Raw genomic sequence first — 27,914 nt, 5'->3', positions numbered from 1 at the left:
CAACCCGTCTCTCTCCTCTATTCCCACATCATGTACAACACACCCAAACAGCAGCCCTCCACTCATTCCTGTCCAGGCCGGCCATACTTCACAGCGGTCGTGCAAGCACACCTTTCCTCCCACTCACGTGAATGCCACATGCTGACGTGAAACTCCTACAGCAGCCAAACCTCAAGCCCATCCTCAATCTTCTCAAAAACTCCACTTCACTACTCCCCTACAACTCTCCATCGAACTCAAGAAGCCACAACCCACAGCCGATCTTCCATCTACCACCTGCCCTTCCCATCTCTGGTCTCTCAACCCACTCCCAACCTCATACCTGAACCCAATAACCAGATCCCCGCAAACAACTACTATTCTTCCTCGCTACAGTGGCTACTTAACCCATCTTCTCACATCCACAACAAACTCAAACTTCATCTCTTCTTCCCCTCTATTCGAGCCCAAATATACACCCAACAGCCCTCCAACAGACCATTCTTCCTGCTACCCTCACAAGCTGCTCCCTCTACATACATTTCCCAACAATCCAGCCAACCTACAGTCCCTACAACCTCCATCTAGGCGACATCAACCCACGTGAACCTCCACACCTAAGCCCCTCTCCTTCCTCAGCCAACCTAAAACAACCCTTACATCTCTCCCTACAAACAGAAAACATTCTCTCTATTTTTCTAACAAAGACTTCACTCTCCATTTTCTCTTTAATAGAGTTCATCTTACTCTCTCCCTCTCTATATTATTAGTAGTTAAACAAATAATAATAATAATAAAATAATAATAAAGAAAAAAAGAGAGAAAGAAGCTTGTGATTTGAACCCTAGCCATTTTATCGTCGTCGTCATCTATCTTATGCTAAGCTATAATGCTGGCTAATCTCAAAAAACTCAAATCCCATTGTCGACGTTTACAGAGTCGCGTGCAACCCCATGTATGCGCTTTTTGTAGCACGGTAGGAGGATGTTCGAAGACGACATTAGTAGAAAAGTGGATAGGCCCTGTACGTGCTTTTCGTAGCATGCTAGGGACACTCTTGAAGGTGCTTTTATGCCAACGAAAAAATTTACAAGCTTTCGTGCAGGTACCTCGAAAACCTATACACACTTTCTGTAGCATTTTGAGTTGAAGATATTGACTGCGGTATAACCCAACACTAACCATACACACATTTCATAGGATGGTGGGCGACTTAGCTCTTCTGAAATTCCCTCTACGTGGGGGACATGCTAGGAGGCTGCAAAAATTCAGATTGAACATGGAACTTGACTTACAAAAATTGATAGAGATCTTATGAAATTTAGGTTATTTTTGATGGATTTGGCTCGCGTTCATATCATCCGACGGTTACTATTAATGCATGATCAAATAGGGTGGTTTTGAAAAACCATCGCCAGTTTAACGGTCAGACCGCTGGTTCGAGCAGTTGAACTCCGGTTTGATGCTAATCTGGTTCTCTATTTTGATCAAACTGGCTGACTAGCTGGTTCCCAGTTTGATCGGTTGAACCAGCCAGTCCGGTCCTGTTTTAATAACCTTGATCGTACCATTTGCATTCTAACCCCTACAAGCATCCTTTCAGAGACCCAAACCTATGACACGATGCCAACAGCACAAACAATCTTAGCTGTTGATTCATACCAAAAGCTGTCATCTAAAACTAAGTCAGGAAAACTTATCTTTCTATTGGAGTATATATTTCCTGTACTAGTATTTCTGTATCACTTGTTCTGTTTTACTGCAGATGATTTCAAAATCCAATTTACACTTCCGCATCTTGAGTTCTATGCAATTCAACGAAGATAATGCTGACCACTTGCTCTTTTTGTAAACAATCATGCTTAACATATAAGACAATGCATATTACCTTACGATCAACTAAGTTAAAAATCGCACAAGGTGTAAAAGTTGAATCCTCTTCAATACAGCATGTTTCATTACACAAGATCCACCGTGAAAACTGTGATTGCTTGTATGGCAATTGGCAAACCAGCTCATCTCAGATAAAGCATTCCATCTTTAAAAAGTTGAAATTTCTTAATTTATTCAGCATTTCTCTTCCAGATCATTATTGAATGTACACTTAATTGGATCTTTCTACCATCATATGTTACAAAAATAAATTAGCAAATGCTGAGCTAGAAAAAAAACTTTTTCTAGAATAACACTAGATATCCAGATAGATTTTTTTTTCTTGAAAAACAAATATCAAACTTCTGCACAAGTTATAAGGTAAAACTGTTCTCTCATGACTCCACTCACTGCTATTTACAGGAGTTACATTATTATGACCTAATGCAATCCTCACAAGACCAATTTCTACTCAACAGTGTCGATAGATTTTTTTTTATTACATAAGTATAATTCAACTTCAGAGTAGTAATTATACTAAGCAGAAAAAAAGTAGATTTGGCTGAAATAAAATCTTCGAAACTGGTGAAAGATGTTGATTCAAGGAAATGAATATCCCAGATTAACAGGACAAAAGACATTCCAACATTTGATGCATGAGAAGAATGCTACTAGATCTGCATGCGCAATCCTATAATGGAATGTGCTTTCTAATCTATCTGAAGCTGTATAATCTTTTGCACATACAAGGAAGAGTTCCATGAGGCCAATGTGAATGACATAAACTAAACTTTAGAAAAAAAAAAAACTGGTAACACGCACCTTTTTAAATCCCATGTATTCTCAGTGCATGTCCATTTAGAAGGAGGCAAGAATTCCACAGGAATCCTTCTCCATTTTAAGCAATCATCACACTGGATCCATTGATCTTGTCCCCTAAATGAATTAGCACGTAAACATTAAATCCATAAAGAGTCAATTGGGTTCAGGTTCCCTCAAATTATGATGGTAATTGCATGGAGCAATTATCCATGTTGCAGTCGTACAATCCACTTTGGATGATTGAAATTGAACCCAACAAAACCAAAAAAGCATTTTGAGAGAAAAAAATGGGAATTAGTCCCAGCACCCAAAGTGGATTGCAGGGCTGAGATGTGTGTGATTACACCATGCAACTGTTATGGTAATGAGAGAGGAACCCATCCAATTTTGTTACACTCCATGCTGCTTTTTGATAACCAGTAAATAAACTACCTTCCAAGGGCTCAATTGGTTAATTAGAGTTGGATAATGTGTTTTGAAAAATGATGAGTTTCCTAGATTCCATCATTTGGTATAATGCATTTAGAAATCAATATGGATTTGAAACTCTAACAATAACTTTAATTCCCTCAAAAGTGATTACTTCAATTTCACGCTCGAACTAAAAGAAAACAAAATCAGCACTTTCTAAAACATATTTTTCATCTACAAGCAACCAAATGATTCATAAGATATTTCATAGCTGAAGGAGGAATTGCATGCACTTCAAGTACACTTACACAAAGTTAATGTAAGGCTTCTTCACCTGATCTCCCAGAAGGAATTCCTTCAAAGGACTTAAATTTCCCTCCTGGCCTGTTCTCCCAGAAGGAATTCCTTCGAAGGACTCAAATTTCTCTTGGTTAAAGAAATTTGCTATCTAGGTATCAGTTAAAACAATCTAATACCTAAATGCATCCTAGATAAGATATTTATCCGTAATAAAATCATGATTTATAATAGGTAATCATTAGACTACGTTATTCAGAATGCAGTATTCATGGATTGATAAATATCTTATTTGCAAATCAGACAGCTAAACCCGATGTTTCTGCATATTGAAAACATTTATCCATCACCATCCATGTTACTAATAAAAAATTATTTCTAGAAATTATTTATGGTGTGTTATGATCACATAAAGCACTATAGCATACAAAAATAAAAATTATACACAAACAAATGCGAATAGAGTATGCATAAGCTTACCGTTAGTCATTAGACCATATTAAAAGCTTAGGGATACAAAAAAATGTCTATGCATGTGAATTATTTTTTCATTTCATAAAATATGTTGAGAAACTTGGATGTAAATTGTCCTTACCCGGATGTCCGAGCAGTGAAAAAGGTTCTCTTCCCTAGAACTGGAGGTTCCTGTGGAGTAGAAATATCAGTAAAATGTGAGAAAGAGTGATTTAGTATAAAAGCAAATTTTGAGATCGAAAACAAAAGCATGAGTGGCATTATTTTCACGTACTTCATAAGTGAACCCTATGATAGGTTTTTTATCATATTTCGAAGGAAATGCTTTAGAAATGTCAAGAAATTTCGATCTCTTCACCTGCTCAAGCAATTCAGTAACACATGGAATGTGGTGTGCATCCATGGCAATCGGAGATACTTGAGCAGCACTTGTTAAGGAAAAAAAATACGATGAAAATGTCAACCTAACTTCCTTTAAAATACCAGGAATACATCATCACAATTAAATTAGTAAAGCAATTCTAAAGCACAATTTGCTCACAAAGAGCTCCTTCAACTGAAACACTGCATCAAGTATCTGATGATTCTTGCAACAAATACAGCAGAATCTTTTGGTTTGGAAGAGAATTATTCTCCTAGGTGGAGAAGCAACATTCTATTCCTAATTTTATCTATCATCTAATGGCACGAAAATTACATGTAGGCAATGTTTCATAGATTTTGAGAATAATTTAACTGTTCATCAAGTATTTAAATTAAAGTTTGATAGGGCAGCATATATATACGTAGTTGAGTGTCTAGTTTGCCCACGCATTTCACTTTAAATATTATAACCAATTATGTATTTAACTCTATATCATTTGAAAAACAATAACAAGAAAATCATGATTTTATTCTCATGCAATTTAAAACATCATGTGAAGAAATTTAATGCATCCGATCAAACATATTTGAATGGCTAAGATTTTAAGTATCTAAAAGTTGGCTTAAATATTTAAGCTTAGCCATTCAAATATATTTATGAGGGTGAAAGATGTGCAAGGACAAAAGACTTTATCCACTAAGAAGTATAGTAGTCTAACATATATATATATATATATAATTGCCAGTGCGGGTGCCTATGCTGAACACACTAATATTGATGTAGGACTACTTAGATGAGATGCTTATGGATTCATTTAGGCATTGCACAACTCTTAGATTAGAATAATTTTGGAATTAAATTACTAGCAATTATCACCGAAGAGTAAAACAATTAAGGAGATATTTTGCGTAGGCTAAATCACATGCACCGAGCTTTGAACTTCCAAGATAAATAAGAAAAATAAAACAATACAAATTAGTAGTTTTCAAGTTAATCCCTAATCTAACAACGAGATTTAGGATGCAAAGAAAGTACACTCAATTCCTATGAATTACTAAGTTAGCAAGAGCACTTGGAGGAGACTTTCGCAACTTCAATCACATCAATGAGAATTTGGACTTAAAAGAAATTAGATGCAAGTGAAAGAGAAACCTTTGCTAAGGAGACGTGGAGATCCTCCACTCGATGCCTTCAAAATGCTCGTCAATGGCTTCCGTCAACGCGAACAAAATGCGATCCACGTATTCTTCGATTGTGTGGTCAATCTCCGGGCGGGTTCACGCCGAAGAAGGTGGACCCAAGAATGTCGGTGAAGCCGTCGTCGTCCCAAGTGATGCCGTACTCAGTATCTAGATCCGACATTCATGGATGAATGGTTGAAAGTTCTCCCACGGTAGTGAGCACTCTTGAAGATTATCCAATGCTAGGAGACAAGAAGTTCTCGTCAATGTAAGTTGAAGAAGCAACTCCAAACCTTTCCAAAAATCTGAAAGAAGATTTCAGATTTTCTAGCTAAAACCTTAGGGAAGATTTCAGCTTTCCCCAATGAGAAGGTAGAACTCTTTGGAAGAAAGTTTAGGCAGAGAATTCAAGAGAAAATTTAATGGGAGGGAGGAGAGTTTGGAAAGAAGAGAGAGCACGGGTAAGGGCTTGGGCGGCGGCAGTGAAGAGGTGCCAGGAAAGTTCTTTCCAAAAATAAGGAATTTAAATAGGCAAGAAATAAGGAGGTTAGAGTCTTTGAAAAATTCGGCCAAAGAGACAAATAATTTGAATTATTTCTTACTGGGTTTATGTGGTGATTAGGAAATAAATCCAAATTTACCCACATAGGGGCCGGTGGCATGCATGGTCAAGGATTGATTTGGTGAGAGCAATTAAAGGTTTCCTAATTTAGGTTTTAGTTTTAGGAAATAGTTAATTTAAATCCTCTTGAGTTTAAAACTCAAATTTGGATCTAAATCAAATACTTTCCTAAAATAGATTAACTAAATTAGGAAATAATTTGAATTCAAATTTGGATGAATTTGAATTTCAAATTAGTCCCAAATTAACTCCAATCCAAATTAGGAAACAAATTAAAGAGGACCAAGGGGGATGGGAAGCCGATGGTTGGGGCCTTGGCCGGCGGCCAATTGGGGATGGGTGGAGGTGGCCAAGGCTATGAGGGAATTTTAGTGGAGCTTGGTGTATGGAGGAAGTGGGGGAAATTTGGTGGAGTTGGAAGTGCCGAAGAAAAATGATGGAAGATGGCGAGGGAAAACGAAAATACAAAAAAAGAAAACAACGAACCCGGCCGTATCCAAGGTTGGTGGGTGATGCGCTAATCCCCTTCCTCTCCTAGGAAACTCTCTCCATTAGAACTCTCAATGCTCAAACACAAGTATAGGCAAATTTCTCAATAAGCATTCATTACCCATAATAGAACAAAGTGGGGCTTTAAATAGCCTCATACAAATGACTCGAAACAAAAAGACACAAACGCCCTTTGGGCTTACATACGACAACTCCCATAAGAGGGGTACAACAGGAAATAATAAAACCACATAAGCAAATAACAAAATTCATGAAAATAAAAAATACATTAATGACTCAAAAATTAGAGAGAGTCGCCTTAGATGGTTTGGTCACATAAAACGGCGGCCTTCCGATGACCCGGTTAGGAGAGTAGAGGTATTAGATTTGACTTATGTTAAGAAAGGTAGGGGTAGACCTAAAAAGACATGGTTAGAAAATATTAGGAATGACCTTTCTTTATTAGATTTAAATGAGAATTTGACTTTTAATAGGACACAATGGAGAAAAAGGATTCATGTAGCCGACCCCACGTAGTGGGATAAAGGCTTGATGTTGTTGTTGTTGTTGTTGTTGACTCAAAAATATAAAGACTCGATCGTCGCCGTAGATCGGCAGCCACGTCTCTGATAAACTTTCAATGATGATCTAATGTCCCCATCAAATATATAGTATGAAAATATGTTAGAAAGAATTAAGAAAATTAAAAAAACATTCTTGGCATGATAGTACCTATGTCGCACTCACTATATATAGTATGGCAAAATGTCCGCAAAAAAAGGAAAAAAACACTCTACACATAATCCTACCTACCTCTCTCATATACTTTGTTTATGAAGGATTAAAAGTAGCACACAAGTACACAAACTTAATAGATATGAATGTCAGAAGATTTATAAAGCTTTATAAAATAGTCAAGGTAATGCTAATGATGTTGTGGGCTCCGAAAATTCGGCCCCGGCCTTCCCGCCGCACGATTTCTTTTTTATTCGGCAAGGGAGTTTTAACTGAATAAGTTCCGAGGTAAATTTTGGAAGGCAGATGGGTTTGTAGATAAGACACTACCCAGAGATTTCGCCCTCATTTTTGTGAGGACTTTATGATCTGAGTTCTGGTTTCCTATAGGCGCAAGCCCCTATAATTAATTACCCCTCTCGATCACAAGAGAGAACTTTCGATTAAGGCTAGTCGTCAATCAGATACGTATAGAGAATACGTGTTATCTGGCATATAGTAGCAGCAATGAGTATTGATATTGAGGATTTGAAGTTTGAAATTTGAAGTGTTTGGATATTGGGATTTGAAGAATTGGGTTTTTGGATTTGGAATTTGGTTTGGAAGATTTGATATTTAAATAGAAATTGCACCATCCTACACTTAAAGCGGATGGTGGGGGAATGGATGATAGACCCAATCAAGATCCCATAGTTCCGTCGTCCCGGGCCATCGTGATCCCTGGTCTACTTAGTCAGATGAGGTAGTCGACCCAACCTGACAGAAGGATCCTTGTCGGCAGCCATGGGTTGCTTCGTCCAAGGGGACCTTGAAGACGTGGGATGAATGTTTGTCTAAGGGGACAAATTTGAATCCACCTTAGCTAACAGAGGGCTTCGTGCCCTATCGATCATATCCTATTGATTCATATCTCAAGGATTTAACACCGCTAAGGAGCGTACTGGCTCTGGCCAAAACCACTATCTGTGGTGCCATTTGGCGGCAAAACCCTCGGTTCAGAGGGCCCCGGGTCATAACCGTTTACCTGCAGTGCCATTTGGCGGCAAAATCGCCGGTTAGAGGACACGTACCACGTCCTTACTGGCAGAAGACTTTTTGAGAATGGATCCTAGAAATATTTTCGACTAAGCATTTAGCTCTTTTGTGAGCTAAGGTAAATTTTGATTTGTCCACCCCGATAAATTATTGCGGAGGGGGGATGAAATTTGCTTTAAGTATGGATGGTTAGATTTCAAATTTTAAATACTTTGGAGTTTGATAATTTTTTGAATTTTAGGATTTTGAACCCTATCGCCACAACAGTATATTTGTTTGTTGGTTTGAACCCTGTCTACTTCTATTGACCCGTATAGAAGGATCGGTTTCAAACCTGAATTCACTTGTCAACCCGCGCAGCATCCCTAGATGTCACGTGTGTACTAATAACACGCTCGCTGGGGCCCATGCGGGTGTTTGGGGTTATAATTGAACCCTGTCAACTCCTTTTATCTTCTTAGGAGGATCGGGTTCAAAATTTGATAATCCGCGTAGCATCCCTAGACGTCACGTGTATTTCTATAACACGCTCGCCGGGGCCCATGTGGGTTTTATAATTTCTTTTACCTTTATAGTGTACCTATGTGTATACAAACTATAACGCATGTGGGGGTACTTTGAAAGTATTTGTAGACGCCTTTTATCCGCTTGCATAGAAGTTGCGGATCCGTTGGCGTGGCGTAGCAGCTTCTGAATATAATTGTTCGCTTCTTCGTACAGGTAGACTGTCGTGCACTAGTTGTTGCTTTCTGTATGTGGATCATAGTGCACTAACAAGTCTCCTACTTTGGTTCGTAGATGCTTGTATTCGTTGTAGTTGTTTGGCTCATGTAGTACATCCGTCATTGTTATGAGTGGACAGGTAGATGTATTCCTTCACAGACTGAAATTGACTTCAGGATACTGCATTTACTGAAGTCTTTCTGCATCTACCCAAAGTGGCATTTGACACATACATTTGTCTTCGTAGAGAGCTGATATGTGTTGCAGATCTTTTGTAGTGACTTGTAGGAATTCGTATTGTTGCTTGTGAAGGAACCGACATTTCACTTCTATTTGGGATTTTAATGAATGACCATTCATTCATTGACCTCTTTATTCGCAGGGGATACATGTCTTCTACGACGACCTCCTAGAAGTATTTTGTAGAAGATCCATTGTTTCTGCATCGAATCCACCCTTTCACCAATCTCGGGTGGTATTGATGTATTTGCACTTGTTTGTGGGGGCGAATCCGCCATTATTGGTCTCTCGTATTGCCATCTCAATCAACAGGCATGTTTGTAGGGATTGTCGTAGGATACACTTGTACTTGTTCCCAAAGTGGTTTGATGTGCTTGCGATATGCCCACTGATGTTATCCACAAGCGTTCATTTGCAGGGAATCATTGTATCCACTATGACCTCCTGAAGATGTTTGTAAAACACCCATTGTTTCTGTGTCATATCCACCCTTTCACCAATCTCGGGTGGTTGCAATCATTCATTTGATGCGGGGAACGTATTTTCTACTATCATGTAGTAGTGTTGCCTTCTTTCAATCAACAGGCAGTCTTGTAAGGAGCATCATTTTTTGTGTGTTATACATCTCCATTTGTAAGAAGGCGATGTATCTGACTGCCATTGAAGAGTTGTTGAATGAAGACAATGGCCCTTGTGATATCATTGAGCTTATATTATTGCTTATGAGTGAGCAAATAATTTATTTCTATTTGGGATTTTAACGAATGTCCTTCCTCCATTCATTGATCTCCACTAACATAATCAAATTTGATGAGTGATGTTAAGATAATTATACATCCATTTAAACTTGATTATCTAGTTATGGTTCAGATCTGAGTTCATGTCCACTATGCTTGATCCGAATCAAGTCCCGGTGTTTGGATTCTTCTGAAGTCTAACTCAAATTCTTGCTTGAGTTCAAATGTTTGAATCAAGCCCAATTTGAGCTCTTTTGTGTTCGTTTGGGTCTAAGTCCAGTTCATGTTCGATGTCCACAAGTTTTGAGTTCAATTAAGTCAATTTGGTCCAATCAAGTCCACAAGTCCGATGTCAACTTGTCCAAGTCCTTGTTCAAATGCAAAAGTCCACTATGGTTCGAGCTTGATTCAAGTTTGATTTCAGTTCAAATTAAGCCTCTTGCACAATTTTTTTATTTGGGTTTAATTGCTTATTAAGCCACTTAGATTTTGTTCAAGAGTCCAAGTACAAGTCATCCGTCATTCTCTTGAGTTCAATTAAGTCCAGGTACGATTTCGAGGAGGAGGCGTCGGGCTTCAGGTAAGAGGAACTCTCTCTATCTCCCTCTCTCTGGATCGGCGGGGTATGGGCAAGAGAAGGCCGGCTGTGGAGATGGGATCGACCGGAGCAGGCGACGGGTTGGGGAGCTCCTGCGATCGAGTGGGATCTGCGAATGGGAGAGAGTCGAGATCCAGTGAGTGTCGAAGCTCTCACTTGGTCCGGTATTTAACGGCAACTTGGGCGCTCGATCGAGGAGAGATCACCGATTTTGAGCAGGATTTCATGGGATTTGATCGGTTCGGCGCCGAATGTACAGTAGTATCGCGGGATTTTGGCAGAATTTGCGGGTATCTTCGACGGATACGAGGTACGGAGCCGGGATTTGTGGGAGCGACTCTGCCAGCGGGATTCTTGGATCCGATAGGTTCCTGGTATGATTTTGAGTCTTCATGTTTCTTCTTTGGGTATAACACTAAGGTCAACAGATGCTGATGATGATTAAAACAAAAGCGGTATTTTCAAGCAATACTCGGCAATTCTAAGAAGACAACATAAGAAAGTAAAATTGGCAAGTAACATATGAAAAAGCAACTATAACTTGTTCAGGGGAAAATCTAATATATTGTTTACCATAATTTAAAGTTATAAATAGGCCTTGTCTAGTTTATTGTGTAATTAGAAAGTAAAAATATTTAATAAACGACTTGAAAAAGGGGCTAGTCCTAACTACTCCAAATTGGTAAGATGTTTTTAGCATGATCGTAAGTATTTACACCACAAAAAATACAAGATCATAAGCATGGTGCAATTTTTCAGTGATATTGTATGAATTTTGCGACATTCAAGTAACACGTACGAATTCATTGAAGAAAACCCAAAAAAAATAATTCGTACAATTTCAAGCACTTGAATTAACAAGATGAAGTAGAAAAATTGAAGAAAAGCATAGGCAATTCAAGCTCAGTTACAGCTTACCTCATATTCCTCAAATTCTTGATCCTCAATGATGACAATGCTTGGTTGAACCCTGGGAGGAGGGCGCAACAAATCTTGTGCCTCCTCCCAAGAAAGCTTAAGCTCCATGGCATCTTCATCGTCTATAAGCAATCTCTTGCTTTTAGAACCAATGTTCCGACTTCTTCTCTTTTCTGGAGTCAGTAAAGGCTGCAGTAATCCCTCATTCGCCCAACTTCCATGCTTATCTGTCTTTATGCAACAGACATCCCCGTCAGCATAAATCAAATTTTCAGAAAAATGGCTCAACTGGGGATCTCCAGTTCCCTTCAGTGACTGAAGAAGTCCAGAGTAACCACTTACTAGTAGGTTCACATTAACACTTGAATAGAAAGTTTCACTTCCAAGGGCCCCAGTTGCCAAAGCAGAAATTTGAGCTTCCTGCTAAAATTTTGAGTGAATTTAAAAAAAAAAAAAAAAGTAGACCAATCTCGGCAATGGACCAGCTTAAGCACAAAAAAGGAGGTAAAAAATAAAATAACACTGCATAGTGATTAATGTTCATACACCAGCAGAAGAAAAGTACAAAAAAGACATAAATAAAGGATGGAGTAGAGGAAAAAAGGAAATGACTCAAAGCTTGCCTGCAGAGGGACAGTATTAGTTGCCTTTCGAAAGCCCATTACAAGTTTCCCTTCAGGATCTATCCGGCTGAAAGTCACTGCAAAAGAGAGGGCAACAAGAAAGAACAAAAAAATTGAAGCATTGTATAACATAGGATGTATTTCAGAACCAATCATGAAATAAACTCAATATGAGAGAAAATAAAAAACAAACTGATGGGTGAAATCATATGTAGTAGGAAACGCATTTCACAAGAAACATAAAAAACACTATCTAAACAAATATACAAAGATAGTCATAGTTGGTCTGTCATACTTGCCTTATTTGATAGAGGGTTTAACAAAGGCATTTTGCTTGGAGGCTGGGTAGCAGGGAGAGACAATTTTAGATCAGGCCCAGAAAGATGAGACAAATGTGGGATGATGGTGACAAAACACCAAAGCATGCCAATTTTCTATGCAATTTACCCTCGTCTATAAATTTTATTATAGCTGAGGCTTCGAGGCTTCTCCCTAGAAGGGAAGCTGAATCATTCAATCATACAAAGCCTCAATGCAAATCAAGTATGAGGGAATGTAATATTAAAAAAATGCGCAATGCTTGAGAACCAAAAACCTTGTTTTGAATTAGAACAACTTCACCACTGACTTTTGTAGAAGAAAAAAATTATCCTATTGTCAAAATGACCAGATTAAGAATCCATATCTTGCATGAACACAATTCTATAACTAAGAAGATTAGCATCATCCAAAAAAATAGGTAAATAAATAGAATACTTAACCTTGGGTCAGGAAAGTAAAAACAGCAGCAACAATTTACACTGTCGGTAAATTGAAATTTCCGAACTGTTTAACAAAATATCATTCTATGATATTGCAAGGAAATGGCATTATACTCACAGATCTAGAACCTTCCAGCAGTGTTAAAATGAAAATCCATTATGATGAGAATAGAGCACATTACCAGTATCTCCAGCTTGCAACTGCAGGGACTGTATGCATGGAGTGACACCCTCTAACACGTACATTCTGCTGTTATTATTTGGCCAAAATCTGAACTGGAAATGCCACTCTTTGCCTTTCGCATCTTGAATCTTTAAAGGAATGCCTTCCGGTTGAGAAATTGGAGGGAAATATGCCTAATGAAACAACCATAGATAAGAAACATAGCTTTGAATGATTGTGCATTGAGAGAAGGGGGTGGATGGGTATCCAAACAAGGCAGTATAGCCATGCAGTTAGGGCCGAGATTTTTTCTTAAAGATTGAAGATCGTTTAAATATTGAATCTGTCTCAGATCAAGCCAAATTTTTGGCTTAAACCGATTTAAAATCATAGGTGGATCGGCTAGTACAAGCTCAAAATTAAAACGAAATGGTAGTTGCTCTAGTGGTATACCACGAGGCAATTAAATCCACTCAGCTGTTTGCATTGGCCAGAGTCAAAAACATGCAAGAGCACAATTCTTTTAGTTTTTTAGCAGTTATATTCAAGTTGGTTCAATCAAAATAAGCCAGCTCGTTTAGCTTTAGAGCAAGATTGGGTCGAGCAACCCCATTAAAGACAGTTTAAAATTAAAATGAGATGTATCTAGATCAATTCAATTTTAATTCAAGTTGGCTCAAAATTGAATGAATCGAGCTACAAATCAATTTCAAACCAAGCTCCAAGCCATTGAGCCAATTTCAAGCCTACTCTGGATCGCCTTGAAATTGGATTGTTCACAGCCCTAAATGCAATTTCAATATTGAGCAAATCAAAGATTTGATCAAACAAGCATCATTATTATGATTGAGTAGAAAGAAAACAAATATAGAGTTTACTGCCATCATGTTAACCGTTAAGATGCAGCCCAATTATCCACTTGAGAGACAAAGTGGCATGATTCTTAAATACTAATAATAGTGTGGAAGTACCCAAACCATGAAACAAAAGATAGAACAGTCAATGTGATTATCAAGATAACTTAAACGGTTGTCTGTATGCCATACTATACCGATCAAAGGAGATGAAAACCAAAAGGATGTTTAGCAGATAAGCAAATTTCAAGTTGAATTAATTACCTCTGCACATGCTTTAGGGAGAACTAAACGACCAATCCGCCCAGCATCACTGGCACTTAGGACCTTCTCAAAAAGTGGTACAATGGTCGAGTTTGAACTTTAATGATAAATAGCTAAGAAAATCATAGCTTTGAAATATAAGAAAAAAATGGCCATGGTTTTCACATGATTAAAAACAATTCAAGAAACAAGATAAATTTAAGATATCAAAATGTTTAGTGTTTCATTTTTGTTTTTTTTATAACGACAGGATACTCTCCAGATATTTGTTGCAACTCTTGATCAGTGATCCTTGGCCAGTAGCGTGGAAGTAACTGATTCCTTCCCCTTCCTTCAGCAGGTGGCCGTGCAACACGCATTTGTGGAACAAGCTCCTTTGATGCATCTGAAGTCACACCATGAATGGCCTTTGGCAGCTTTGGCAAAACATGTCGAGCCCTTTGAACATTCTGGAATGTAGCTAAAACTTTGCTTTGATCCCTTCCATCATCAACTATGCCATGGTGTGATAGTGTAATTTGTCGAGCACCAGCATTGGAACATGCTTCCAAAATGTTGCCTGTGTTTGAACCACCCAAACTCATGCTAAGACAAGCTTCGGCTAATGGATTACTTAGATAATCTTTTAAAGCGTCTTTAGAATCACTTCCATAAGATTGTGGCAATCCTAGCGTGCCTTGACCTTTACCAGAGCACCCTGAACGTCCTAAATCTCCTCTATTGAATGCAAATTGCTCTTTTTTAACATGACTAAAAGATCCATTGGTGCTTTCTCTCTGAGCTAGAAGCATGGTGTTATACCCATTGACATCTATGTCTCTACCCAAGTGCATAAGATTGCATTTAGTAGTTGCATCATCAGTGATTATGCGGTCAGAGCAGGTAATTTGGAGTTCAGACGATCCATTAACAGGTGGTGTGCCAAACTCATTCATCTTTTCATTAATAGAACACCTAGCTGATAGTGCAAGAATTCTTTGAGAGGACTGAGGCAGCAAATCATGAACGGGTTCACCTGGGATCTATGTTAACATCAAGTGAATTATTAGATTCATAGTATGCTAAAAAGTCAAATAAACTAAAACCACCCCCAGAGTGAATGATGATCACAAAAGAATAGCTTGAATGCAAATATTACATAAACCAAAAGAGAAAATTTGAGAGTTTACAGACTATTACAAAGTGAGTATTTTTACAGCCCTTTAAGTCATTCGAATCAATTGATTTTCAAGATATAGAATAAATTTTTTGGCAACTCCAAGATGCATATGTATAAGACAATAATAATGTTGCCAATATTTTAGAAGGGAGGGCAGTTCGATGGTAAGTAATGATAATGGCACCAAAAGTGGCCTAATAAGAGAACTCGAGACCACAACCAAATGATACGGATGGTGGCAACTGAAAAATAAGTGCTTTCATTCAAATTTGAGAAGTCAGCATGGCGACGAAAGAAAATCTTTATTATTAGTCTTTTTTCGGAATATTGATATGATTTGGGGATCAAATTAGCACTCAAAATAGCCACTAGAACAAAATCCGTACCAAACAGCGAAAAAACAGCCACCAACCAAAAAAAAAAAATAACAAACACTAATAATACTGAAATAACAATCTTCAATAAAAAAAACACAAGATAACATAAGATACAATTGATTCATTGATTGAGAGTTGAATCGTCTCTACCCCCAATTCCTAGTAGCAACTAGGAACCAAAAAGCACCCAAGAAAACTACTCCAGAAAATTCTTCATGTCATCCCACAACATACAAACTTCCCCCCTTCAAAATAGCCTTAATCCATCATAAATGTACCTCAACTTTCCTCCCATGACCTCTCCTCAATCCTTCTTCTCCTATAAGTCTGAAATGAGATGTTGGGACGCACAAAATAGGAGCCTTTTGGCTCCTGAAATTTCGCCAACCCCTTAACCTGGAGTGGGGTCCACAGCTGCATCAATACTCCCCTCCCAAAAAGTCACATTGTCCTCAAGGTGGAAAGAAAGAAGCTACCTATGGATAGTGTCGTAGGCTTCCCACATCGCCTCATACTTTGATAAATTCTTCTACTTTATCAATACTTCTCTGATCCCCTTGTGTCCTTGGCACACCCCTTGCACCTCCAGTTGTTCTAACATTACCTCCATATCTTATGACAGTGTAGCCATTGGTGCGGGCGAGGATGTATGATCTCCAATGACTCGTATCAGCTGCGACACATAAAATACTGGATGAATGGCTGAAGTTGGTGGCAACTGTTGGAAAGAGGTGAATGCGCCTATTCGCTCCACGACCTCGTAGGGTCCAAAGTATCAGGGGGGTAGCTTCTCATTCCTTCGTCGAGCTAGAATCCTTTGTCTATAAGGTCGGATCTTAAGATAAAATATGGCCCCAATCTCAAACTGCACATCCATCCTGTGTCCATCTCCCTGCTTCTTACCAATTTATTGCGCTCGCAGTAGATGTCCCTTCAATTTTTCCAAGACCCTATACTTTTCTCCCAAGTACTGCTTCACTAATGACACTAGGATTTTAAATGTAGTCTAGGATTTTGTACGATATGAAGTGTTATACCAATACTCTGCCCAAGCTAACCATTTGGCCCACCTTTTTGGTGTATCCGAGATAAAGCAACAAAGATAAGTCTCCACACTAAAATTTATCACCACCATCTGGCTATCTGTCTGGCAATGATAAGAGGTACTCCACTTCAGTATAATCCCTTGCATCTTGAATAACTCCCTCTAGAAATATCACAGAAAAACCTTGCCCCGATCAAACACTATAGACTTCGGTATGTCATGCAAACAGACCACCTCTCTAATGAAGGTGGCTACCACTGACACTACGGTGTATGGGTGGCACAAGGGAATGAAATGAGTGTATTTACTCAATATGTCCACCACTATCAGAATCACGATGAATTCTTCCGACTTAAGCAATTCCTCAAATGAAGTCCATATCACCTCTTCTCACATCTGGGGCAAAGCTAAAGGATGTAAAAGATCACCTAGAGTAATAGCCTAGTATTTGTGTCTCTGGCATACATCACAACTAGCCACCATCTTCTTCATATACTTATGCATGCCCACCAATACGACTCTACTGTCAATCAACGATATGTCTTTTAGATTCCCAAATGTCCCCTAATAGTGTGCCATAAAACTTCTACAACAAGTGAGGGGTGTGTGGCAATGTCATCGAAAGCACAAATCGTCCCTGGTATAGCAACGTTTGATCCACCAAGGAGTAACTAAGATGATTGTCCTTGTTCTGTAATAAATCTCTTTAGATTTTACTCAGCACTTCATCATGCTCGCTCTCTTACTTCAAGACCTCCCAATCCACCACCATGGGAACCGATAAAGCCATAACCTGGGGAACTTGACTACATTTGGATTTTGGAGAGAGCATCTGCAGCTTTATTTTTCAATCCGAGCATGTATTGGATCTCAAAATCATACTCCAACAACTTGGAAAGCCCCCGCTAATGCTCCTCTGCCATCATCCTTTACTCCAACAGGAACTTCAAACTTTTTTGATTGGTCCTAACTATGCCAAAGACACTATTTCAGTCTGGCCCTAATAGTCAACACTTTGCTAAAAATAACAATGGGCCACTGCCCTTGCATGAGAACTGCTCCCAACCTATATAGACTGATGCATCAGTCTCCACTATAAACGGCTGGTTGAAAATTGGTAGTGCTAATATAAGGACACTAGTTATGGCTTTCTTCAACTGATTAAATGCCAGAGTTGTTGCCTCCCCCCATTTGAAACTATCCTTCAGCTGCTCTATCAACAGCCAGGCTATGGAATCATATCCCTTCACAAACTTCTTGTAATATCAGGTGAGTCCCAAGAACCCCCTTATCCCCTTCAAGGTTTTAGGCACCGACCACTCCACCATTGCATCTATCTTGGTTGGATCCACTGACACCCCAGCTAGAGACACTATATATCCCAAGTACTCCACCCTTTGTTGCACAAAAGAGCACTCTTCAAGATGGCATATAGTTGGTGCTCCTTCAAAGTTCCCAACATCATTCCCAAGTGCTCCTCTGACGTGTTATAGATAAAGATTTCATCAAATAATACCAAGGAAAACCTCCAAAGATAAGGCTTGAACACCCTATTCCTGAGTGACTGGAAAGTGTCAGGGGCATTAATGAGGCCAACAAGCATCAACAAGAACTCATATTATCCATCATGAGTTTTGAAAGTCATCTGCGGTCACATTCTGATCTGGTGATACTCAGACTTCAAATCAATCTTTGAAAACACCACCAAGCCATGCAAATCATCCATCAGCTCATTAATGACTGGTATGAGAAACTTGTCCGGTACAATCTTCTTGTTCAAGGCATGATAATCTACACATAATCTCCAATTGCCATGTTTCTTCACCAGCAACACAGGTCTAAAAAAATGACTCACATTGGGTTTGATGGTTCCGACTTCAAGCATCTCTCGAATTAACCTCTCAATCTCATCCTTTTGGACTTGTGGGTAGCGATATGATCGGACACTAATGGGAGAGACTCCTTCCTTCAGAATAATAGTGTGCTCATGCTCCTGTGGATGAGGCAATCCTTAGGGAGATTAGAATACCTTGCTAAACTACTAGAGAAATGGCTAAACTACTTCTAGAATGTCCTCTATATCCCAAGTATCTCCTCCCTCCAAACTCTAGAGCTCCATCAAGAATCCTACTCCACCTTATATGGCACGCTCCATGTTTTTCAAGGAAACCATTGCTTTGGATAAACTAGAGCCTCCCTTAATCATCATCATTCTCCCTTCCATATGGATCTCCAAAGCTAAGGCCTTCAAGTCTGTCTTGGTCTCTCCCAAAGTTTATAGCCACTTCATACCCAAGATCAAATCCGTACTTCCCAACTTTAGTAGAAGAAAATTCTCCTTGAAGTGAAGCACCTACAACTTCACCACCAATCCCTAACAGATACCCCTACTCTTCTCCACCTTCCCTATGCCCATCATCACCCCAAAATACCTCATGTCTACCAGCTTTAGCCTTAGCTTGTCAACCACCTGATTGGATATGAAATTGTGGGTAGACACACTATCCACCAAAATAACCACTGCTACCCCGCCTATCTACCCCCTCATCTTCATGATGTGATTCGAGGTGAATCCCACTACAAAATTCAATGAAATCTCCGCCACCTCCAAATGTAAGGGCTCCTCTTTCTCTACCACTTCTCCTTCTACCTATACTCCGCCCATCCCCTCCACATCAAAAATAAAAAGGACTTGCAAAGTGCGATTTTTAAACCTATGGCATAGTATAAACTTATCATCGCATCTAAAACATAACCCCTTCCCCCGTTTGTCTTGTAGCTCCATATCAGTCAGTCGTTTAAAGTTCCCTCCCAGCCAAGCTCCCAAGCCTTTCTCCTTTCGAGCTTCCCTTTGACCTGATACAGTCAGCACCATAGGTGCAAGTAAGGCGGTTGTCGTGTGGTAAGAACCTCAATAACGACCCCCTCTGCTACTCCTCTAAAGTGAGTTCTTTTCCTCTATCAACTGGTCTAACTCCATAGCTTCTCCTAAATCACAGGGTCTTTCCACCCACACAGCAGCTCTTAGCTCTGGTATGATTCCCTTCATGAAATTGCCCTCTAACAACATCTCTGGTAGTCTCCTGAAACGTCCCGACAGAAGCTCAAATATCTCCTTATACTCCATCACCATTCCCACCTATGTTAAAGAAAAAAAAAATGCTCATAATAGTCCCCCTCCTGCTTGGTTCGAAAGTGCTCCAATAAATAGTCATTGAACTCCTCCCACGAACGAATTGGATATGGGCTCCGAAAATTCGCACCAGCCCCCTCCATGAACCCTCACTTTCTTTTCTTCGGGTCGTCAAGGAGAGTTTTAACACTTAAGTTTGGAGGCAAATTTTCAAAAGGAAAAGAGATTTCGCCCTCATTTTACGAGGACTTTATGATCTGAGTTCATGTTTCCTATATGCACGAGCCCCTATAGTTAATTACACATCCCAATAGCAAGAGAGAACTTTCAATTAAGGCTAGTTGTCAAACAAATACATAGTATCTGGCATATCGTGGCAGCATAGTTTGGATATTTGAAAATTTAATATTCAAAATTGAAAATTTTATCACCTTGCATATAAAGTGGATGGTGGGGGGAATGGTGATAAATTCAATTAAGATCCCATGGTTCAGTCGCTCCGAGTCATCATGGTCCCTGATCTACTTAGTTAGAGGAGATAGTCGACCCAACCTAACAGGTAAATCCTTGTCGTCGGCCATTGGTTGCTTTGTCCAAGGGTACCTTGTAAACCTAAGGGATGAATATTTGTCTAAGGGGACAAATTTGAATCCACCTTAACAAACAGGGAGCTTTGTGCCCTATTGATCATATTATATTGATTCATTACTTAATAATTTAACGTCGTTGGGAACATACGGATTCTGACCATGACCGTAGTTTAATGGTGTCATTTCGTGGAAAAACCACCTGGTCAGAGGGTTCCAGCCATAACATTTTACCTATAGCATCATTTGACGGTGAAATCACCGATTAGAGGACACGTGCCACATGTTTACAGATAATATATGATTTGAGAATGAATCCAAATTATATTCTCGACTAGATATTTTCTATTTATGAGCTGAAGTAATTTTCATATTTGTCCACCTTGGCAAAATATTATGAAGGATAGATGAATTTTCTTTAAGCATTTAATGATTTATTTCAATTTTAAACATTTAGGTTTTGGTGATTTTTTAATTTTTAATTTTCATAGGAATTTAAGAGGTATTTTTAAATATTTGAGGTCCCTCAAATAGAGATCTGTCAACACGGCTATCATCATGGTACTTATGAGCAATTTCATTTTATTGGTTAAACCTTGTCAGACTCTGTCGACTTGTCAATAGAGGATCGAGTTAGTTTTTGGCTTCATGCCTTTAGCGGTGGATTTTTATTACAATAGACCTTGAAGGCCTAATATGAATGTATAAAATGCATATCTCGATCGATGCTACAACCATATATTTGCTTGATGATTCGAACCGTGTCAACTCTTATCCATTCATATAGAAGGATCTGGCTCGAACTTAAATTCATTTCTTGACCCACATAGTATCCTCAGACGTTACGTATGTGCATACAACACGCTCACTGGGGCCCATATGGGTATGCATTGCATAATGGATGTATGTATGCAATATAGTGGACATAAACAACATATTTGTACGTGTGCATGTATATTAACATTTTTTTTAATTTTGCGCACAAATTTAATGTAACAGCGCATGATATGAATGGATAATATGTCAGTATGTAAATGCAAAATACTATTATAACATAATGCATTTTGCAATGCCAAATGATATGTTTAAATAGATTATTATGCATGTTGCAATACATGTATGGAGGCATTTTAAAATATTTGACACTAATCAGTTATGCGAAAAATTATCATTTGAATGTATGCAACATTCTATTTAGAAGCCTGTGGAGGCCTTCTGTCTGCTTGTATGAGTGTTGCAGATCTGGTGACGTCACATTGTACTTCGCTTATTGCACATTGTTAGTACAATTTTGCTCACTTCATCTTCTGCACGTTGCCATTTTCTTCAGTATTTAGCCCGCGAGAGTCTACTTTTGCCTGCAAACATATTGCATAACGCATCAGGGCCTTCCATCTATCTTTTGTAGGTAAATTGATTTATCTAGCATGATGATCTGGCATCGCAAATTTATGAACTCAATTTACCAATGACTCATAGTTTTATTAGTGATTCTCTACTTTTATTTACAGGTGAATTGTAGCGTTGCGTTATATGTCATTTGTTGCAATATTGATGTAGACAAAGGAGGGTCAACACAAGTCCAAAATAAATCAAATTTTGGCTTCCCTTGAGTCTAGTAGTTTATCATATTTGAGCTGAACTTTTAGTTCATTTATGAGCTGGACTTTAGTTCATTTATTGAACTAAGGGTTAGCTCATTATGAGCTAACTTTTTAGTTCATTTATTATCTTTTAATTAATGTCTTTTATGTTTTTTATGTTAGTATTTATGTTTGTCTCTTGGAAATCCAAACCGGCCTTTGGAATTCCAAGATTTTCTTTTCCCCATGAGGTGGCCCTTTGGCTTCCTCCTTGGCTTTTCGTATTTTGCATTTTGCCCCATGGAATTCCGACCGGCCGCTGGTTTTCCTGTGCCTGGGCTCTTTTCCCGAGGCCGTGCCCCTTGGCTCTCGTGCGGCCTCCTTGGCTCCCACGGTTGCCTCTTCGATTCCATGGCTTGGGATGTTTTTTCGTGCAATGCATTAATAGGTTTAATGCTTGTGATGTTTAGGTTCTTGTGTTAATTAATATAATGTGTCTTTTCATATTCCCTTTCATACCTATAAATATGGGGGAATTGTAATGTTTTGAAAAGTTGAATGATATTTGATTTTTGGAAAAAAAATCTGTTAACCTGCGGGTTGCTTGGAAATCCTGCGGGCTCTTTCCACCCTTCTTCTCGGGCTTCTAATCTCTTCGTCTCTCCGCAAGTGCCGCTCCACCTGTATCCTTCTTCTCCAAGTGCAGCAACTTTAGGATGTCTGTCGTTTAATTTTAAGTTTGCAAGTCGTCGTCGTTGTAATTTCGTCTTTTTAGTTTTATTTGAATTGTAAGAGTTTGTTCTTTCCTCTTCTAGTCTTTGCTTTGTCGGTGTCGTTTTAGTTTTATTTTTGTTAAGCAAAAAATATAGGCTCCCCTATATTTTTTGCTTACATCATTAAAATATATAGGTATCAAAGTCAAAAAATGGAAAATACCAAATGATGCAACCAAAAAATATAGGGGACCTATATTCTTCGATCACAAAAGACACTACGGACTTCTACGGGCGAAATTGAGAAAGACGAGAAAAGAGACGAACAAACTCTTACAATTCAATTTAAACTAAACAAAAGAAAACTTACAACAATACAAACGACTCTTGCAAACAAAATGACGACACCCTATAGTTGCTGCACTTGGAGAAGAAGGATACAGGTGGAGTGGCACTTGCGGAGAGACGAAAGAGATTAGAAGCCCGAGAAGAAAGGTTGGAAAGAGCCCGCAGGATTTCCAGAGGGGATGAGAAAGAAGGGTGGAAAGAGCCCGCAGGATTTCCAAGCAACCCGCAGGTTAACAGATTTTTTCCAAAAATCACATCATATTCAACTTAGTTCAAACATTACATAACCCCTCATATTTATAGGTATGAAAGGGGAATACAAAATGAAACATTACATAATTTTAACACATATATCTAAGCATTAAAAACATGGGAATCTCCCCCCAAAGCTCACGGTTTTAACACCCAAACCAGGAACCAAGGAGACAGCCACGGGAGACGAGGGGAACCGCACGGACCGAGAGCCACGGCCACGGGAAACGAAGGAACCGCACGGAAGAAGGAGCCAGCCGTGAGATCCCAAGAGGCATACACGAAAAAACACAAAGCCATGGTGGAATTCAAGGAGCCACACATGGGAAGACTAAACAATTATCTTGGATTCCCAAAAGCCTTATTTTGGAAATCCAAGAGACAACTTTTAAGACATTAAAAACTATAATAAAAGTACATTTAAATAAAGATAAATATGAACTAAAATTCATAGCTAATAATGAGCTAATCCCTAGTTCAATAAATGAACTAAAGCCTAGCTCATAAATGAGCTAAAATTCTAGCTCAATTGGATTGAGCAAGTAGACTCAAGGGAAGTCAAAATCTGAATTATTTTGGACTTGTGTTGACCCCCCAACCCACCTTTGTCTACATCAGACTCCCCTTCTTGTGAATTCAGCTCCTGATGAATTATCTGTTGTTGATTCCCTTGAGGCGGTACATACTGTTCATCGAGCTCCTTTAGTTTTTCACCAAATCTTTTCAGAATTTCTTCTTGTTCCTTCTCGAATTGTTGTTGCAGATACCTTTTGTATTTTTCAAACTTTTGATCACATAGGAACATGTGATATTGCAGTTTGTAGAGTCGATCTTGAAGTGGATCCGATGAGTCACCTTCTGTAGGTATCCACCTGTCCAACGGGAGTGGGACATTAGGATCATGTTGCTCGCTTTCCTCCATGAATGATGCCATATTTTTGGTATTTTCCATTTTTTTGACTCAATAAAATAAAAAAAAAATTACAAGACTCAATCTAAAAACTTAAGACAAGACTCACAACTTGACTACACTCACAAACTCTGACTTGACTCGACACAACTTTGACAAACACTGATCTGAAAACAAAACTCGACAAACCAACCTAGGATTTCCTAACTTGCTCTGATACCAATTAATGCAAGCAAAAAATATAGGGGAGCCTATATTTTTTGCTTAACAAAAATAAACAACTAACTCATACACAAAAGAAGACACAAAATACCTTAAAAAGAAAATATAACTTAGAGAGACTACAAATAAAAGAAAATTACAAAAACTCTTACAAGACGACTAGCAAACGACACGACAGACACCCTAAAATTGCTTCACTTAGAGAAGAAGGATACAGGTGGAGTGGCACTTGCGGAGAGACGAAAGAGATTAGAAGCCCGAGAAGAAAGGTTGGAAAGAGCCCGCAGGATTTCCGGAGGGGATGAGAAAGAAGGGTGGAAAGAGCCCGCAGGATTTCCAAGCAACCCGCAGGTTAACAGATTTTTTCCAAAAATCACATCATATTCAACTTACTTCAAACATTACATAACCCCTCATATTTATAGATATAAAAGGGGAATACAAAAGGACACATTACATAAATTTAACACATATATCTAAGCATTAAAAACGTGGGAATCTCCCCCCAAAGCTCATGGTTTTAACACCCAAACCAGGAACCAAGGAGACAGCCACGGGAGACGAGGGGAACCGCACGGACCGAGAGCCATGGCCACAGGAAACGAAGGAACCACACGGAAGGAGCCAGCCGTGAGATCCCAAGAGGCATACATGAAAAAACACAAAGCCATGGTGGAATTCAAGGAGCCACACATGGGAAGACTAAACAACTATCTTGGATTCCCAAAAGCCTTATTTTGGAAATCCAAGAGACAACTTTTAAGACATTAAAAACTATAATAAAAGTGTATTTAAATAAAGATAAATATGAACTAAAATTCATAGCTAATAATGAGCTAATCCCTAGTTCAATAAATGAACTAAAGCCTAGCTCATAAATGAGCTAAAATTCTAGCTCAATTGGATTGAGCTAGTAGACTCAAGGGAAGCCAAAATCTGAATTATTTTGGACTTGTGTTGACCCCCCCTTTGTCTACATAAAATATGCAACTAGGCTGTTGTGCACTAATGAATCTCCTGCAGTTACTTGCAGATGTTTGTGTTCCTCACAAGCGTCTGCACTTGCTTGTAAGTGGCATGTTATACATAAGTCGGGCCTCCTACAATGACTCTTAGGAGCTTGCATTTGCTATGTATCGTCTGTTTTTACTTATATAGGACCAGTGTATTTGGATGTTATTGCATGGTTGAATATGTTTGCTTATATTTTGATGTTAATTGCAGGGATGTCGTAGCATTCGATGTCTGTTGCTGGCTACCACTTGTAGAATAATATTGTGCATGACAAATCTTCTTTCATTGCTGGCAGGCGCCAACATTCATCATATGCAGCACTACATATATTTGCAAGAGGCCTTGTTGTTTACAGACAAATAGGTACGTTCCTTGCGCACTGATTTTATGTTCATAGGAGGCTGGTATATTCGTTTGCATGGTGATCAGTGTTGGCTACAGGGATTTCCTTACATTCACCACCTATTGCTAGTTCTCACCCATAGGAATATCATTGCGCGTGCAACAATTATTTCATCATCACATATAGGTATTTGCATTGGTTACAGTCTTTTATCATTGCTTGTAAATGACGTGTCACATATCTATGTTCGCAGAGGATTAAATAAACTTGCAGCATATCCTTCGGCATTGCTTACATGCAAATCAGTATGCTCATTCATGATTTTGACGTTGACTGTAGGCTGAACTATATTCATCACTAGCATCTCCATGCATATTAGCTAACAATTTATCACATCTATTACATATCAATTATCATTAATTGTAGGGGGATTAATGAGTTATTTTGCAAGCTACTTGAAAATAGTTGTAAGCTACTTAGCATTAGCTGTAAGCAAGCCATATTCATTATAACTTCCTCAAATATGTTCTGTTGGCAGATTAGTATCTTCTTTGCATGTCAAACATCATTGTTTGTAGGGCATAATGCATTCATATTGCAAATTAGTTGACATTAACTCATATTGGTCATAGGCTGATTAATAGAGGCATCAGTTGAGTTTCATTGTTCATCATTTGCATGTATTGAGGGCATGTTCACCACAAGTCCTTGTAGTTGTTTGTTGACGTTAATTTAAATTACCCCGACCATTATTTAGTATTTGCATTTGTATTGTGATTGCGCATTTTAAAGCTTAATGTTAAGTTTCATAATATTCATTTAAGAGTTCAGTCCCCTGCATTTATGTTTAAGTTTGAGTACTCTATTCAATTTAAATTTCGACAGCACCCCGACGTTTCCCCAATTTAGGAGAAATTTCAGGTGTATGGGCCTTCCCACCACACCAAGAAAGGCACATGTGGTAAGTGTCAGGAGACACCGTAGTTATAATCTTTAATTTCACCACGGTAAGAAAGACGTTTATGGGCCTTTAGGTGTACCTGTTTGAAATGCAGTTCTTTCACTGCAGGTACTTAGACTGTTAGACGCATACACGAGTACTTAGAAGTGTCCCCGTCACGCTAAGAAAAATGTGTATAGGTTCTACTCGCCTCGCCGCAAGCTTCGCATCAGGTTCCCTCCCACCACGCTAAGAAAAATGTGTATGGTTGGTTTTTCGATGCACTGCAAACGCCAAAAACAAGAATTTTGGAGTTTTCTAGGTTTAGCGACATTATAAATTGCGAGTGAGGACGGCAATGTCGAGGTGATGTCGACAACACGACGATCGAGACAATGAACACAAAAATTTTATTTTCCTTTCTTTCTCTTTTTTTTAACATTTCTTCTGTTTCTCTTTTTTTTTCTTTTCTTCTCTTCTTTTTTTTTTTTTTTGCTACTTTATATATATATATATAACACTACCGTTGTCAGGTCCCAAGTTCTGTATGAGAAAAGTGGAGGGGTGCATTAGGTAGTAGACAAACAGCGTAAAACTTGTCGAATAATAATGACATGAATCATTTAAGAAATTGTGTTAATGATAGGGCATCCCCTGAAAGCGACGCGCTGTATGGCCTGAATACAGTGACAAGTGAGCAAGGGCCACTGCACCGGCGCCCGGGTGTAGTGTTAAATAGGCAAGAATTCCCACATCAAGGATGGATGTGGGCAAAGAAGCTAGACCATGAAACTAAAATTAAGATAGGAACTTGGAATATATGTTCCCTTACAGGAAAATTAATGGAATTAATATATATTATGATTTATAGGAAGATAAATATTTTGTGCATTCAAGAAACTAAATGGGTTGGAGAGAAGACTAAGGAAATTGATAGTTTAGAATTTAAACTTTGGTATTCGGGTAGGAGTCGTAGTAGAAATGGTGTATGTGTTATTATAGATAAGAGTTTGAAGGATAATGTTATAAAAATTAATAGAATTGGAGATAGAATTATAGTTTTAAAGATTATTGTTGATGATAAGATTGTTAATATTATAAGTGCTTATGCTCCTCAAATAAATTT

The 27,914-nt window shown here is 38.6% G+C and overlaps 1 protein-coding gene across 2 annotated transcripts in view; it reads right to left on the bottom strand.

Annotated features, from left to right (window-relative positions):
• LOC110114940 (B3 domain-containing protein Os07g0679700) overlaps positions 1-27,914 on the bottom strand; it is a 68,718-nt gene that overhangs the window by 24,388 nt on the left and 16,416 nt on the right. Inside the window, exons 4-11 of one of the 2 annotated variants that reach the window (XM_020848014.2) lie at positions 14,418-15,184; positions 14,163-14,259; positions 13,064-13,238; positions 12,121-12,197; positions 11,840-11,917; positions 11,498-11,728; positions 3,977-4,026; positions 2,674-2,787 (exon numbers count right to left, since the gene is read on the bottom strand). In XM_020848014.2, coding sequence (XP_020703673.1) covers positions 2,674-2,787; positions 3,977-4,026; positions 11,498-11,728; positions 11,840-11,917; positions 12,121-12,197; positions 13,064-13,238; positions 14,163-14,259; positions 14,418-15,184 — 1,589 coding nt within the window. Of the gene's footprint in view, positions 1-2,673; positions 2,788-3,976; positions 4,027-11,497; positions 11,918-12,120; positions 12,198-13,063; positions 13,239-14,162; positions 14,260-14,417; positions 15,185-27,914 lie in introns of both variants that reach the window. The other variant, XM_020848005.2, reaches the window with a different exon arrangement.

The sequence above is a fragment of the Dendrobium catenatum genome, unplaced genomic scaffold (assembly GCF_001605985.2).
Source record: "Dendrobium catenatum unplaced genomic scaffold, ASM160598v2 fragScaff_scaffold_621, whole genome shotgun sequence".
Lineage (NCBI taxonomy): Eukaryota > Viridiplantae > Streptophyta > Magnoliopsida > Asparagales > Orchidaceae > Dendrobium > Dendrobium catenatum.
This window is presented reverse-complemented; position numbering and strand designations above follow the sequence as displayed.